At 41.9% G+C, this 16987-nt stretch overlaps 1 protein-coding gene across 1 annotated transcript in view; it reads right to left on the bottom strand.

Annotated features, from left to right (window-relative positions):
- Nucleotides 1-16987, bottom strand: part of GALNTL6 (polypeptide N-acetylgalactosaminyltransferase like 6) — a 1129500-nt gene that overhangs the window by 27734 nt on the left and 1084779 nt on the right. The window contains exon 10 of the mRNA XM_008705050.2: nt 231-347. Coding sequence (XP_008703272.1) covers nt 231-347 — 117 coding nt within the window. The remainder of the gene's footprint in view (nt 1-230; nt 348-16987) is intronic.

The raw sequence follows: 16987 nt of genomic DNA, 5'->3' as shown, positions 1-16987 counted from the left end.
AATATAAGCCCAGGACGTTTCTACCATCCTTTCTATGATTTAAAGCACAGTTTTGTACATGATCTCAATTGATTATCACAGCTGCTCTGAGACAAAACAGAGACCAAGAAGGTAAGTAATTCGCTTAACAACAGAGCTGCTTGGAGACGGAACCAGGACCCCAGTGCAGGTCCTACATCCCCCAGTTAGAGGTCCCCACTTACCCCTGTCGCTCCTGGTGGCTGACATACCTGTTCATGAGACCATGTCCTTTCAGAACCATCCTTGACACAGATGTCCAGCCTCAGTTCAGTGCCCGTGGCGCCATGCTTGCTGTCCACGCAGAGATTTGCTGCCACGTTTCGAATCTGTGGAAAGAAGAAAGAATGAGCATGGGGCTGGTTTTTCTTGCACCCCAGCTCCTGGCAATCCTGGTATAGATTCAGTAGTTATCTTTTTTTTCTTTTTAATCTATTTGAGAAGGAGAGAGAGAGAATGAGAAAGCTCAGGTGCACGAGGAGGGGGAGGGGCAGAGGGAGAAGCAGACTCCCTGCTGAGCAGGGAACCTGATGTGGGACTCGATCCCAGGACCCTGGGATCAAGACCTGAGCTAAAGGCAGACTCTTCACCGACTGAGCCACCAGGAGCCGTTGTCTTTTTGATTACATGATTACTGAATGATGTTTTACATTTATATGCAATTTGTGGCGCAAAATCAGGGAATTGAATATAACATGGCCTAGTGGGCATGTCAAGGAAGGTGAGGTGGTTGAAGAGCAAGACTGCAGCTGGTTACCGCAAAGGACTGCGTGATAATGCACGGCGGGGAGCAGCTTTGAGCTCACGACTTTCGTAAATTGGCCTTTTCTTCCTTCAGGGAGTTCTTAACTTGGTATTTGTTATCTTCTTGCTGCAGAGCTTTCTCCACCACTTCTGCCTTAGCTGGAGAGGTCCAATATGAAGCAGGGGATGCAAGTTGTGTGGGATGGAAGAGAACGAGCGACTGAGCACTTCATGGTTCTGTGCAGGACGCGGGGACCATGTCCCAGTTTGCCTGGAGGATCCCGGTCTACGCCTGTGGTCACGGTGTCACGTTTCTCCTGGACGATCAATTCAGTGGCCCCCTAGAGTATTTGCAAACTAGGAAAGGTGGTACTATTGGTGCGATGCTAGGCTGGGTGAAGATTCTCTGTGTACAGTCTGAACTTTGACAGACTGGCAGAATGAGGAAAAAGTGACCGATAATTCTTACAACTATCATGTTAATACTGATATAAGGAACTGAGTAGTTAGGCGTGGGCAAAAAGTGAGTGGATTGTGAAAAGTAACAACAGAAATAGCAACAGGAAGAGTTTAGGCCATGGACAGTGTCCCTTCATCAAGGCTGCCTGCCTGACAATGTCACTAATTCTGCCGACATCAGAACCACACCCCGTGATAGGTTTGGATGTTGTTTATGGCTTGTTACTTGGGCGTCAACGTTTAGCTAAGCTCAATGATCTCAATCCTTTTTATGCCTTTATATAGTCCTGGATTATAATAATCCCTTTAGGTGTTGTTGGAAACAAGAACAGGATGTACTCAGGTGATCGTTTCAGTCGAGGCTCTTTTGCCAAGAATGAGCAGATAAGGTAAGGAGTCTGTCCAGAACAGAAAGACGGCCGAAGCAGGCCAATTCCTACTGGGACAGGAGCAAGAGGCAGAGAGAAGGTTGTGATGCAATATACTGAGTGTCGCGAAAGGAATAAATGATGCAGGAGCGGGATTGTGGCGGAGAGAGTGGTTTCTTGTTTCACTTACTGCAGGAGTAGAAGTTGGAATAATGTCATTCGGGAGGGAGACAATGTGGTAGATATCAGTTTCCTTATTTGGGGAATTTGGCCACAGCAGGGGTTCATCACCCACTCTTGGACCTCTACGTGCAGGGTCTCCTTCCCCAGTGCCAGGGGAAGGTGAAATGATGTAGGCCACAGGGCAACAGTTCTTAACCTAGTTTGGTCTACAGACCTCTCTGAGAATCCAAGGAAAGCTATGGACACTTTTACAAAACCAAACCAACCAAAGAAGTTATAAGTGGATACACACCAACACTTCTGTGTCCATTTTCCTGGAACTTACACACTCCATGTTTGAACCCTGAATTAGGGAAAATGCTTTCCACCCACTCCTTGAAAACTACTTGTATCCTTCCTCCTAGGAGCGGGGGAAATCCCGAAAGCCAGGGTATGAACTTGGCAGCTGTCAGCGTGCACGGACTCACTCTCACGTCTCTTGACTTTTCTCGGCCTTCCTGAAACAAGTACCAGGGAGGAATTTTAGTGTGGAATCCGGGGAGCCAAGCTTCAAATCCGCCTTTTGTGAAATCAATTCCTTGGTGTGTGATTGAGTTTCTTTGGTGAAATAGAAACACCCAGAAGGTCAAAAGTTTGCTTTTTCTGTCACTGACTGGAGCCTGGCCCACTCGGCAAAGCTCCCCGTTTGATCGCCTTATCGGAACCCAGTGTATCAGTTTTCTAAAGCTGTCTGAACCTGGGAGCTGCAGACAGAACCCCGGGCAGGTCTCTCTCTCCATTGTGGGACCGTGTAGCTCAGAGCCGCTCTCTTCTTAGAGAACCAGCATCCGTGCGTGCCAGAGACGCCTTCAGGGCGCTGCTGTTCCCTCCGCTTGAGTCCGCGAGCTCTGAGCCACATTTAGGAAAACAGCAGCTGCTGATGGGTTATGACCCGTTGGCCACCGAGGCAGAAGTGTGTCCTTCTCCGTCGGCTGGCCTGGCGCTCGCCCACTGAAGGGAGGGGCTCGGTCTGCTCTCGGAAGCGGAGGGCATCGGGAGGAAAAGACTGTACCCGAGCCGGGGACGCAGAGCGGCAAATCGGCCAAGTCTGCCTGCGGATACACACCCGAGCCCATCAGAGAGCCGCGTGGTGGTTTCTAAATGCCATGAGCTTGAAGCGCTCTGGCACGGCTGGAGGAGATCATTTTCTAAACTCCTGAATTTTCTAAATTCTCCCTCAAATGGCATCTGCGTACACAATGGGATAAACTGCTTTGGAAGGCAACTTTCAAGTTTCAAGGGCATAATTGTCTACATCTGTGTAAATTCCAGCACATGGTTGTGCCAGAGAAGAAGTGTTAGAGAATACAGGGTAAGGTAGGCACCTGGATTCGAGCCCGCTACCCGGCCGTCCTCGCTTGGCTTCTCTCTTCCCTTTCATTTTATGCTCACCTCTTCCGCACATACTCCTGTCCTCTCCTCTTGCTCACAAACACAACTCCGTCAACACGTACAGAGAACAAACTGATGGCTGCCAGAGGGGAGAGGGTGTGGGGTTGGGCAAAAAGGGTGAAGGGGAGTGTGAGATACAGGCTTCCAGTCATGGAATGAATAAGTCACGGGAAGAAAAGACACAGCACAAGGGACATAGTGAATGATACGGTCACAGTGATGTAATGGGACAGATGGGAGCTATACTTGCAGCAAATACAGCGGAATGTATAAACTTGTCAAATCACTATGTTGTACACCCGAAACTAATGTAACATAGTGTGTGAACTGTACTCAAACATAAAATAAAATAAAACAAACAGGTGACTAAAATTCCAATAGAACGAATTCTGTGTATTTATTTGAATAGAGTTAAAAATACGGAGATAAAGGGGCGCCTGGGTGGCACAGCGGTTAAGCGTCTGCTTTCGGCTCAGGGCGTGATCCCGGCGTTATGGGATCGAGCCCCACATCAGGCTCCTCCGCTATGAGCCTGCTTCTTCCTCTCCCACTCCCCCTGCTTGTGTTCCCTCTCTCGCTGGCTGTCTCTATCTCTGTCGAATAAATAAATAAAATCTTAAAAAAAAATACGGAGATAAGAACATTTATAAATGATTACTGCTTTTTCAACACGGGCTCTGTGTCTGGCTGAAAGGAAGGCAGTCCACACACATGCACACACCCGAATCTAGGACACAGAACACTGAATAAATCTGTGACAGAATAGATACTATTCATGCTTTATTCCTTTGATGTCTAGGTTCAGGGCTTGGCATCATTAAAATTGTGTCAAGAACTCCTGAGAGACACTGAACAGGATTAGAAAGTTAGGGAGTGCTTGACTGGGAATGGGTGGGAAGCTGGAGAAAAATGGGGGAAAACGGAAGCATTATGTGTGACAGGATTACAGAGATAATCTCCTTTTGGGCAAGGCTTAGGAAAAGGTCTGGCGGAGAGTAAAGAAAGTGTCAGATACACAAGAGAAGTCAGTCTCAGCGTAAATATTTTTTGCCCCCTTCCCAACACAGAAGTTGTTAAAAAGAGGTTCCAGAGAAGGGGAGTGTGGTATAAATGTCAGGGTGGCCAGTAGGTGTGGGATTGTTAATTTTGTTGGACGTTAAAGAGAAACTAGCCTCAGTTTAACAAATGAGAGAGTATGGTTTGCTAATTTCCCCCTCATTTGGGTCTTTTAAGTAAGAGATAGTGGGTTCATGATTCATTCAACAAATTTTATCAAGTACCTGCTCTCCTAGGCACTTTACCACATACTGGGTACATGGTGAAAAATAACAGGGAATCACTTCCGGGGGGGGGGGGGCGTTGGGGTAGGTGAAATGGGCAAAGAGGGTCAAAAGGTATGAAACTTCAGTTATAAAATAAGTAAGTCCTGGGAATATAATGTATAGCACGGTGACTATGGTTAAGAATACTGTGTCGTAGATTTGAAAGTTGCTAAGAGAGTAGATCTTTAAAGTTCTCATAAGGAAAAAATTGTAACAATGTATGGTGATGGAGGTTACCTAGACTTAGCGCGGTGATCATTTCGTAATATATACAAATACCCAAATCATTATGTTGTACAGCTGAAATTAATATAATGTTTTATGTCACTTATATCTCAATAAAAAACATTTGATAAAAATAAATTTGAATTTAACAACCACCACCACAACAAAATCGGTCGCCTCCTTTTTGCAGTTTGACGTCTAGTAAGGACATCAGAGAACACCTGAGTGGAAGAAAGGCTTGAGACTCCCGACATTTCTGGCTGTGAATTTTTAACATGGCAAAAGGAATCAAGACGGTCCTTTTTCTGGACCGTGGTTGGTTTTAGAACGTAAATTTGTGTGCTGAACTAGAAAGAAAGAAGATGGTAGGACAGTATGGAGAGAGAGCTGAGTGGAGACGGAGCAGGGCTGAGTTCTGCTCACCAGTCACAAAAACAGTTTCCCCCTAACCTTGGCCTTGTATTTCTTTAAAAAGCTCAATTCATCCATTTCTCAAAAGTTAACTTTTAAAGAGTGCTTCAGAATGAAAGGTGCTTTGAGAAGTACTGATGGAGATCTCAGGACAAAGGAAAAACAGCTCCTGCTCCCAAGGAGCCAACAACCTTAGTGGGGAGAGAGCACTTGGAAGGCGTTTTGTTAGATAACTAAATGCTAAGTGAGGCTTGAAGAGGAAATGATCAATTCTGAGCAAGACAGCTTGGGGCACTTAGAACTGATGACATTGGAAGGGGCTTTAGAGGGCGCACAGAATTGAACCTTGAGAGTGAAATGACAGACGGACACTCTAGCCTCAGGGATCAGAAATGAACGTGGAGGTTGGACGGTGCAAGGAAATGGTGCATAATCATGGCTCAGCATGAGGTTTGTAAAATGAGGACAATCGAGCCTCAGAGCGTGGTTGCGAAGATTGAACTGATGGCAGGCGAAGGGCTTAGCACGGTGTTAGTGCAGTGCAAGAGGTCAGTAGGTGTTAGCTCCTATTTATTTGCTTATTTATTTTCTCAGCTGTCTCCAATATGGTGGTAAATGCGGTGATGCCACAGTCAGATCCCTATGCCGTGAGATATCCCACAGGCACTTCAAATACAAAGAGATTACAACTGATCAAGCTGTGGCCCATCACTCCAGACTGTTCTTTAGTCCTGATCACCTGTTAATCTTGCTGTTGGAAGCAGACATCCAAGATCTCTGTCTGGCAACTTGGGTGTCACCTTAGACACCTCATATCTTGCCTCCACTCCCAATTAGCTGAACCCCTACTCCTTTCCTCTCCTTTCCAGTCTCCCAGACCTTTAACATCTCCTCGTGAGCTTTAAAAAAATGTAGTAAAATATACATAATATGAAGTTTGCCATTTCCACCATTTTTAAGTATAAAATTCAATAGCATTAGTACATTCAGAATTCTGTGTAACTGTCACCACTGTGTCTAAGACTGCTTTCATCCCCCAAAATAGCAACTCTGTAATCATTAAGCAATAACTCCTCCACTTCCCCCACCTCTGGTAGCCTCTCTTCTACTGTCTCTTTGAATTTGCCTATCTTATTTTATTTTTTTAAGATTTATTTATTATTTTAGAGAGAGAGAGAGTTGGGGAGAGGGGCGGAAGGAGAGGGAGAGAGAGAATCTCAAGCAGACTCCCTGTTGAGCGTGGAGCCCTACATGGGGCTCGATCTCACAACCCTGAGATCATTACCGGAGCTGAAATCAAGAGTCATATGCTTAACTGACTGAGCCCCCCAGGTGGTGCTGAATTTGCCTATTTTAGATACCTCAGATAAGCGGAACCACACCATGTTCGTCCTTTTGTGTCATGCGTGCTTATTTCACTTGGCATAATGTTTTCAAGGTTCATCCATATTATAGCATACGTTAGAACTTTGTTTCTTTTTAAGGCTGAATGATATTGCATTGCATGTAATACACACATTAATATACACATATATCACATTTTGCTTATCTCTTCATCCATTGATAGACGCTGGGTTTGTTTCCAAGTTTTGGCTATCGTAAAAAATGATTCTGTGACCATTGGCATACAAATGTCTGTTGGCTTACTTGTTTTCAGTTCTTTTGGGTATATGCCTAGGAGTGGAATTGACTGAGTCATATGGTAATTCTATGTGTATCTTTTTGAGAAACCACCGTACTGTTTTCCATAGCAGTACATTCCTACCAGCAATGTACAATGGTTCCAATTTCTTCATCTCCTTTCCAATGCTTATTGTTTTCTGGTTTTGATAAATTACCATTCTAGTGGGTGCGAAGTGGTATCTCATTATAGTTTTGATTGCATTTCCCTAATGACTAATGATATGGAATGTCTTTTCATGGGTTTATCTGGTATTTGTATGTTTTCTATGGAGAAATGTCTATTTAAGTCCTCTACCTTTTTTGAATTGGGGTTTTTTTGTTTTTGTTTTTTGTTGTTGTTGTTGTTGAATTGTTGGAGTTTTAGAGATCATTCTGGACATTAATCTCATCAGATATATGGTTTGCAAATGTTTTCTCCTATTTTGTGGAGTCGTCTTTCCCTCTGTTGATAGTGTCTTTTGGTGCACAAATGTTTTTATTTTTAATCAAATTCAATTTATCTATTTTTATTTTTGTTGCCTCTTTTAGGTGTCATATTTAGGAAACCATTGCCAAATCCAATGCCATGAAGATTTCCCCCGATGTTTAATTTTAAGAATTTTGTACCCTTGTGTTTAGGTCTGATCCACTTGGAGTTAAAATTTGCATATAAGATACAGTTCCACCTCATTCTTTTGCATGTGGATTTATTAGCTTGCTAGGGCTGCCCTAACCAACTGCCATCAACGAGGTGGCTTAAACAACATAATTTATTGTATCAAAGTTCTAGAGGCTAGAATTCCGAGCTCAAGGTGGTGGCAGGGTTGATTCATGCTGAGGGCTGTGAGACAGAATATGTCCAGGTCTCTCTTCTAGCTTCTAGTTTGTGGCAATTTTGACAATGTCATCTTGTAGATGCATCGCCCTGGTTTCTGCCTTCATGTTTACATGGCGTTCTCCTTTTATGCACGTCTGTGGCCAAGTTTTCTATTTTTATAAGGACACCAGTCATACTGGATTAGAGGCCTACTCCAGCCCAGTATGACCTCATCTGAACTAATTACAACTGCAACAACCCTCTTTCCAAATAAGGTTACATTCTGAGGTACTTGGGATTAGGACTTCAATATATGAGTTTTGGGGAACATGACCCACTAACATTGGGTATCCAGTCCTCCCAGAACAATTTGTCCCTTCCCCATTGAGTGATCTTGGTGCTCTTGTCAAAAAAAAAAAAAAAATTGACCACATAAGTGAGGGTTTATTTTTGGATTCTCTGTTTTATTCCGTTGGTTGATGTATCTGTCCTTTGCCATTACTACACTCCCCCTCACCCAGCTCTATCGAGATATTATTGGTATATTAATATATGTTATATAACATTGATATATGTTATTAATTTTATAACATTGATATATGTTATTACTATATCAATATATGTTATTAATATATCATATGTGAACTGATTACTATAATAAATTTAGGTAACACCTCTATCCCCTCACGTAATTACCTTTTTTTGGGGGGGAGCTGATAACATTTAAGACTTACTCTCTTAACACCTTTCAAGACATAATACAGTATTGTTAATTACAGCCGCTACACTGTACATTAGAGCCCTAGAACTTCCTCATCCAGCTGCAGGTTTGTGCCTTCTGATCAACATTTCCTCTTTCTCCTACAGTCCAGCCCTGGCAGCCATCATTCTAGTCTCTGTTTTTATGAGTTAAGTTTTTTTAGATTCCACACAAAAGTGAGAGCATACAGCACTTGTCTTTCTCTGTCTGACTTACTTCACTTAGCATAACGCCCTCAGGGGCCATCCGTGTTATCGCAAAAGGCAGGATTTTTCATTTTTATGACTGAATAATAATCCATTCCATATATATATACACCATATTTTCTTTATCCTTTCATCCATCAGTGGGGATTTAGGTTGTTTCTGTGTCTTGGCTATTGTGAATAACGCTGCAATGAACATGGGATGCAGAAACTTCTTTGAGATAGTGACTTCATTTCCTTTGGATATATACCCAGAAGTAGGATTGCTGGATCATATGAATATCACACTTTTTTGATGACTGTAGCTTTGTGTTAAGTTTTGAAATCAGGAAGTGTGGGTCCTTCAACTTTGTTCTTTTTCAATATTGTTTTGCCTCTTCAAGTTTCTTTCAGATTCCATATGAATTTTAGAATGGGTTTTTCTGTTGTTGCAAAAAAACGCCATTGAAGTTTTGATAGAGATCACAATGAGTCCGTAAATTTCTTTGAGTAGTATTGATATAGTATTTTTGGATAGTATTAACAATATTGATTTCTAATCCATGAATACGGGATGTCTTTCCATTTATCTCAATGTTTTAAAATTTTCTTCAACAATGTTTTATAGTTTTCAATGTACAAATCTTTTCCCTCATTAGTTAAATTGACTCTTACATTAATTTTTTTAGAGAGAAATATAATGTATGTAAGAGCACAGATTATGGAATGACACTGCCCAAGTTTAGATTTTGATCTTCAAATTTACTAGCTGTGTGATTTTAGCCAAGTTATTTAACTTACTTTTTTCTTAGTTTCCTTATCTGTAAATTGAAAGTAATAACAACACTTACCTGGTAAATCTGATGTGTGGATTAAATGAGATTATACACGTAAGGGGCTTACGTTAGTGTCTGGCCCATATTAAGTGTTCAGTAAACATTAGCTTTATAGTATTAGCAGTAGTAGCAGTATCGGGATGCAATGCACAGTGAGACTGGGGAGGCAGAATTATGAAGGGCCTTGAACATCAAAACAAGGAATGTAGACCTTGTTCTGTTGGCAAACAGAATTATTTGATTTTGAGAAGAAAAACTTGCTTTAGTTTTAAACTAAAAACTAGTTAGTGGGAAAGACAGGTGGAGAGTTATGTAGTTGTAAACATGGGCACTAGTTCTAGTTGATGAGAATCTGTAGTATTAGTGATAGTGATAGAATATATGTATGTGTTTAAAAAAGAGAGATGGATTCCACACACATTGTTCAGATAGCATTTACCGGTCTCAACAACTGCACATGGAAAATGAAGAAACATGCCGAGTTTGAGGTGTCTTGCGGCATCCATACATAGACATCCAGAAATCTTGAGTTTAGAAGAGAGGTCAGGGTAAGAAGTACAGATCTGGAAATTATCTACTGTGCCAGCTATTAATATATGGCCTGTCAACTCCAAATCCATCCCTCTTTGTCTTGCTTTGTGATACACAAGGTGGACCCTGTGGACATTTTTCCTTGCCAGCAGCACTGTTTTAGGCTTTACTCCTAGAGGGTGCTGGGGAGACACTAAAGGTAGAGCAGGAAGAAGCCTCAGTCCTTCCATTGTGTGTGTGCTGGTTTTCCACATTGTAGTCAGTAAATTGGTGTGTAGAGTGAGAGGGAAGAAAGTAGCCCTAACCGAGTGGCCCTCAGAGATTAGTAGTGGCTACTGCCTGCAAGTCTCTTCACCACCACCAGCCAAAAGGTATCAGATGAAACTTGAACCTCCACCTTGGTGGGGGAAGAAGGGTAGGGCTCTTCCAAGTTTCTATGTTCCTGCGTTGCTCACATCCCCTCAGCCCTGAAGGTCATTACAGCTTATGAAGTTGCTGCTTCTGTATGCTTTAGAGTTCATTTTACCCCTTTTGCTAGTTTGCAATTTTCTTTATATTAAAATTTCCTTGTTGAAATTACTGGTATGATTTCTGGCTCCTGACTGGACCCTGACTGACGCAGCAACATATGAGTAATAACTGAAGTCATACAAGGATATGATAGCAGATAAGCAGAGCATATGAAGAAGACTGAGGATGGAATTCTGGGGAATATTTTCTTTGGGAAGAGGGCAACGAAAGAGTAGTGAGGAAAAAGAAAGGGAAAGTAAAAGAAGGACTAGAAGGGAGACAGCAGGAAGAGTTTCAAGAAGTGGGTGGGAGAGTCAATAGCGTCAAATCCCTTAGAGTGGTCAAGTAGGAGGAGGACTGGAAGAGGCTGTTGGAGTCAGCAGTTAGGAAGTCGCTGGTGGCCCTTTCCAAGGACAATTTCTGTGGTGTGGTAACTGAAGGCAGGAGACAGATTGCCTGGTAGGCTGAGGAAAATTGGGAGGTGAAAGTCCAAGTCAACAAATGGAAGCTCCTCCTGCTTTTTTTAAAAGGGGGGGGGGAGGGGGGGAGGGGCAACGGGAGAGGGAGAGAAAGAGTCCTAACTAAGCAGGCTCCACGCTACTTGGGTGGGGCTCCATCTGAGGACCCTGAGATCATGACCTGATCTGAAGTCAAGAGACAGACGCTCAACCAACTGAGACACCCAGGTGCCCCTGGAAGCATCTCTTTCAAGAAGCTTGACAGTGAGGGGAAAGGTAGATATAGGGAAAAAATAGAATTAAAAAAACAACATTTTGGGAATGGGGTGACTTGAGAATAGAATTCCATATAAACCCTGCCTTAATTCATTTGACACTCAAAAAAATTTTTTGAAGTGTTTTTAGAAATTAGAAACATAAATATATAAATAGAATACACTAGAAGTGCTTTCAGTGTAGGACCTTTTCCTTTTTCAGGTTTTGTCTCACGGCCATCACGCCATTTTTGTTTGAACAGACCCATTCCATCTCTAATTGCTCCATGCTCGGGGCATACACTGACTGCTGGCAGAGACCATCTACTGCCTTTCCTTGAAATTAGGCCCACAGAGGTTTTCTTCAGAGCTTATGTACATTTCCTCTTCTGAATTTACCATAAATGTAATTGCTTTGGCATCTCTGTCTTGCCCTGGGACTTACTAGAACCACTCATTTCAGAAGCCTGGCTTCTATTGTGCAAGAAAAAGCTGAGCTTGTGGCAGAAATATCACCACAGGGCCTTCAGATTTGTGCACGTTCTTCTCTAAATCGTCTTTTTCTAAAACGATGTCTCGCTGCTAGAAGCATTGTGAGTCTCGTTTGTGAAACCCATCCAGCATCAGAATAGAACTTTTAGGCTAAGTGTTATTTGCCAAAAACAATCTGATTTTCACAAACAGATACAGAGGAAGATTTGTATAAATACGCCACTTTTTATTGGGCTTAAGATAAGCAACACTTCCCTAATAAAAGGAAAAAAATTACAGCACCTATTTCACACTCAACGGAGTGCTTTCACAACCACTATTTTGCTTTTTAATCTGTACCACCACCATGCTGTGTGTTCATACACATTTGCAGCTGAGGCTCTGAGCTAAGTGGTCTAAGATCACAAAACCCATAGATGGAGGGCAGGATTTGTACCCATGTCTCTCATTTCTAAACCCATGACTTTTATCCTATATTGTGGCAGTGGTTATAATTAATTCACTGGGATAGTGCAATTTTGGGTGTTAAATCCATGGCAAATGCTTTCCTGAGCTCAAAGGAATATATGAAGATCAAAGAAGGTTCTGAATCCTTGGGTTTAGAAAAGAAGTGATCCTTGTCCAAAATTGGGTTGGAGTCTAGCTAGATCTAGATGGAGGGTCTGATCTAGATAGAGAGGTGAAACAGGGTTAGAAATAAAAACAATCAGGAAGCTTTGGTAAAGCCCTTGGCCAAGCCAATGGTTGAAGAAGTGACAATCAAGTCACTGAGGTCCACGACTGAAGAGAAATAGGTGGTTCCCCATAGTGATTGGACTCCAGGGAGGCTGTGCTGGGATGAGAGAAGGAACCATGGGAAATCAGGACAAGAAGTAGTTTCCTGACCTTTGCATGAGACTCGAGATTTTGAATCTAGAATTCCAGAATTCTAGATCGAAAAATTCATTTCCCAAAAAGTCAGAAAGTGGCAGAACAGTGAAGACTTTATTCTGACCTATATGGTTGACTAGAAAATACCTTCTTTTGGGTCCAACAGACAGTTATATCCTTTGTTAAGTGGAGAATATGGAACAATTTTATTCTTTTGAACCCACAAATATGTAAGTTTAAAGGCTTAGAAACTATGAATTTTCTTAGTCTGGATTTCTTTCCTTAAGTTCTGATGTTGGAATTTCATAAAGTCGAGGAAAGAAATATTTTAGCATGTATCCTCTCCTGGGTACACTGTTGGCATTGAGACATTCTCTGTTGAGGGAATGACCAATAACTGGTTTGGCTGAACAAATATTTTTGAAAGCTCGGGTGGTAATTATTCATGTTTTGGTATGAATTATACACACATGAGTAATGAAATAAAAAAACATATTGCATGTCGGAAACATGAAAGAAGACATTTTTAAAAAGTTGTAAGGAGGGGCTCCTGGAGGCTCAGTTGGTTAATCTTCTGCCTTCGGCCCAGGTCATGATCCCGGGGTCCGAGGATCGAGCCCTGCATCAGGCTCCCTGCTCAGCAGTGGAGCCTGCTTCTTCCTCTCCCTCTGCCCCTGCTCATGTGCTCTCTTTCTCTTTCTCTCATTCTCTCTCAAATCAATCAATCAATCAATCAATCAATCTTTAAAAAAGAGTTGTAAGGAGTAATTTAGGAGATGAACAGATTTTCTTGAGTCCTCCTTTTCTCCCTACAATTTACAAGACGCAGGTGAGTAAATTAAAGGAGGACAATAGGAGGGAAAATAAGATCCAAAGGAAAATCTTATAGTGAGAGTTTGAGATTTTATCTACAGGAAAACTTGTCAAAGGGATATCTGAAAATCAGGAAAGGCATTTTAAGTCCAGAGTTAATAGGAGCTTTCCCTCCACAGAAGAGCTGTTCCCACACTGCTAATAACACTAATTGCACCTGCGTTAAGAGGTTTACGAGCAGGAAATACTGCTTTGGAGGCAAATGCAAACCACAGGAGGAGCTGGCTTGGGGGCTGTGAAGGTGGCTTGGCCCCATTGCAGCCCCAGATTGTGAGAAGAAATCCCAGAATGGACTGCAGCCAGAAAGGGTTAGTCCTCATAGCTGCTCTACCGTCACTCAGAAAATGACATGGAGCCATCTCAGACTGAGCCACATTGGGCTGGGCAAGCACCTCATCTTTTGATTAACGTCTTGACATTTAATGTTCCTTGCATTTTTTTTTTTTCTGGAGTGCTATTTTATGAATACAAACACTTCTCCCAATGGATCTTAGATTCACCTATGAATTGCCAATAAATCTAAGATTTGCTCCAGTTCCAGTATAATCGTGAAAAGCCACTTTCAGTGTTATCCCCAAAGCCAAGGGCATTAAAAATAAAGCAACTTCTTAGTACTTGAAAAACGACTCACATAACACAGTGTCTAGATAAAATAACTCTTCCTTTAAATTCAGGTCAGGTTGTTGAAATGTGGACAGGTTTAAAAGCTTGTCTAATATAGAGATGTTAAGCTCTTGTGTAAAATTTAGAACCGTTAGTTAATGAAGATCTGCAATCAAAATTATGGGTTGATTCTGAGAAGGACGTGACCCTTTGACCCTGGACAGGATTGCAGCAAAATCCCTGAGACTCACGATAATCTATGGGCTTTTAAAGTTCTCTGGAGAAGTAGATTCTCTTGAACTCATTCTTGAGTTTAATAGCCATCCCTCTAAGGCAGGTCAGCAAATTGTCCTTATTTTCAAGTAAGATAACTCAGGGTCTGAGTTTTCTATTGTAAATTTCATCACTGTTAAACACAGTCAGCATATTAAAAGAGGTGACTTGGGTCTTTAAGGGAAAAAAAGGTGGAAAAGTCAAATTACATTTGGGATACTGAACTATAATGTAATATTTATAAAATATTTCATGGTATAATTACTTCCCTGCAATGTTTCTCTGTGGACCTTCTATTATGAAGCCATATCCTTTCCATTTTATAGAATACAACTGAGTAGTCATAAAAATATTTCCACTCTCTTTCTTACCTCCGGCAGCAAAATCAAACAAATGGGGAACCAAAATAATGAGATTTGAAGGCCTAGCCTTAAATTTCTGAGTCATACTGATGAGCATTCCATCACTGTGTCTTGTAGTAAGAGAAGTTCATGCAAAGCTATTTAATAAAGACGACTGATTAATATTTCCTATAAAAAAGCAAATGTACTCCCTTTAAACCCGTGACAGCAGATATTCCGCCCTGGGGCATCATCTTGTGTAACAGGTAGTGTAATGATCTCAAGTGCTTGGATCCTCCAGCCAGCTTTCTGAACAATAACCGTACATCTACTTAACCATCTAAGCATTTTGCATAATGTGCCTCCTCTCAAATTAACCATCAATGCAGTTGATCAGATTCAATGGGTGGATAGTTCTGAGAATGAACAGGCTGAGGTTTGATAAGATTGTGATATGAATGGTGGGTATTCAAAGCCAAGAGTTAGCCTTTCCCTGGGAGAGAGCGAGACTCTATTTCTCCCCGAAAATAGAGCAGAACAAAAACCACAACAAAACAATGCAGAGCAAAGCAACCGAGTTCTCAGAGAAACCCAACATCAGTCTAGCTCCAGTCTAGTGAGTGTGGCTACATGAATAACCTAAACAGCCAGTCCAGGCAATTTCAAGCAAAACTCAGGGAAGCCCCATCTCATGTCAGGGGCCTTTGGGAGGCCAGCCTGCAGTGTTACCCCAAGTCCATGGCGCTCTCTTGGGGAGAGGCTATGCCTCCATAGTTTCTGTAAGCCCAGCACCTGGCATAGGTTTTGGTGTATAATGTATTAGTCAGCTAGGGCTGCTGTAGCAATATCATAGACTGGGAGGCTTCAACAACAGAAATTTATTTCTCAGCTCTAGAGGCTGGAAGTCCAAGATCAAGGTGCTGGCAGAGAAGGTTTCTTCTGAGGCTTCTCAGGCTTGAAGGCTTGAAGATGGCTGCCTTCTTGCTATGTCCTCATGTGGTCTTTTCTCTATGTGTTGGCACTCTTGGTGTCTCTTGTTCTTATAAGATCGCAGTCCTACTGGGTTAGAGCCCCATGCTTATGACCTCACTTAAACTTGATTACCTCCTCTATGTCCAAACATAGTTATATTGCTGAAGAGTTAGGGCTTCAACATATGAATTTTGGGGGGCACAATTCAGTCCTTAACATATAGTACTTACTCAATAACCTCCTTTTAAATAAAGAAGACAGTTAAGTACTTCTCTTGCTAGTTTCTCTGCTGATGAATACGAAGGGTCACAATGACAGCTATTTATTCTTCTTGCAATTGATCTAAGAGTTTCTCAAAGAGGCTTCTCCAAAGATTGTATTTTTTGGATGATTTGGAAGGAATTTATTGCTACAAGCTTTTGGTGGATATGTTTCATAGCCATTTTCTGTACTACACACACGCTAGGCCTAGTGAGGAGATTGCTAGAATCTCAAAGCCACTTGCTTGCATTCATCTCTCAAATCCTTACCAACATCCTGACTCATCTCTTTTTATTCCTGGAATTAGGTCGTGGGCAAAGCTCCAGCAGTGACTTCTTTGAGCCACAGGCGGTCCTCCAGCTGAATTTTGAGCCACAGGCGGTCCTCCAGCTGAAAGTGGTACTTGCCTCGGTTATATTTTGAGTCCTGTTTTAATCTTTTCATTCAAGGCTGTCAGTGTCATTTTATGTAAGTGATACTAAACTTTTTGGAGTCACAGTCTTTCCTTGAGAAACTGATGAAAGCTATGCACTTTCCAGAAAAATGTACATATATACAGACACAAAGTTCGACATACAAAATATCCTTGCTTTCTACATCTGGTGGCCTGTAAAGTCTGTTTCACATGTTTATCACATATATAGATTTCTTTCCACCTCCCACAAAGAGACACATGACAGCTTAGAACTTGCTTTTTGGAGTGCATGTGAGATACTTTCCCTGTACCCATGAACATTAGTAGGCAAGAGAATGGCTGTAGTTTTTGCTTTTAAAACACACACACACACACACACACACACACGCACACGCACACACACAACTGAGAGATAACTCATGCACAAAACAATTATTCTCAACCATTGTCTTGTGTGATTGAGGTATGTGTTGCCTCCTCATTCATATGTAATGCAAATCAAGGTTTCAAGGACTGTAAAGAATAATAGCTAACCTTTCACTGAGAGCTTGCTGTGTTAGACCCTATGCAATGTGCTTTCTATAGATTATTTCATTTGATCATCACAACAACTCGATGAGGTAGGTATTATTATTACTTCTATTTTGCAATGAGGAAACCAAAAGATATGAGTTTCCTGCAGCTGCTGTAACAAGGGACCACCTGGTAACTTAA

The sequence above is a fragment of the Ursus maritimus genome, unplaced genomic scaffold (assembly GCF_017311325.1).
Source record: "Ursus maritimus isolate PB19 unplaced genomic scaffold, ASM1731132v1 scaffold_11, whole genome shotgun sequence".
NCBI classification, from domain to species: domain Eukaryota; kingdom Metazoa; phylum Chordata; class Mammalia; order Carnivora; family Ursidae; genus Ursus; species Ursus maritimus.
The sequence above is the reverse complement of the archived record's forward strand: the minus strand, read 5'-3'. Positions and strand labels throughout refer to the sequence as shown.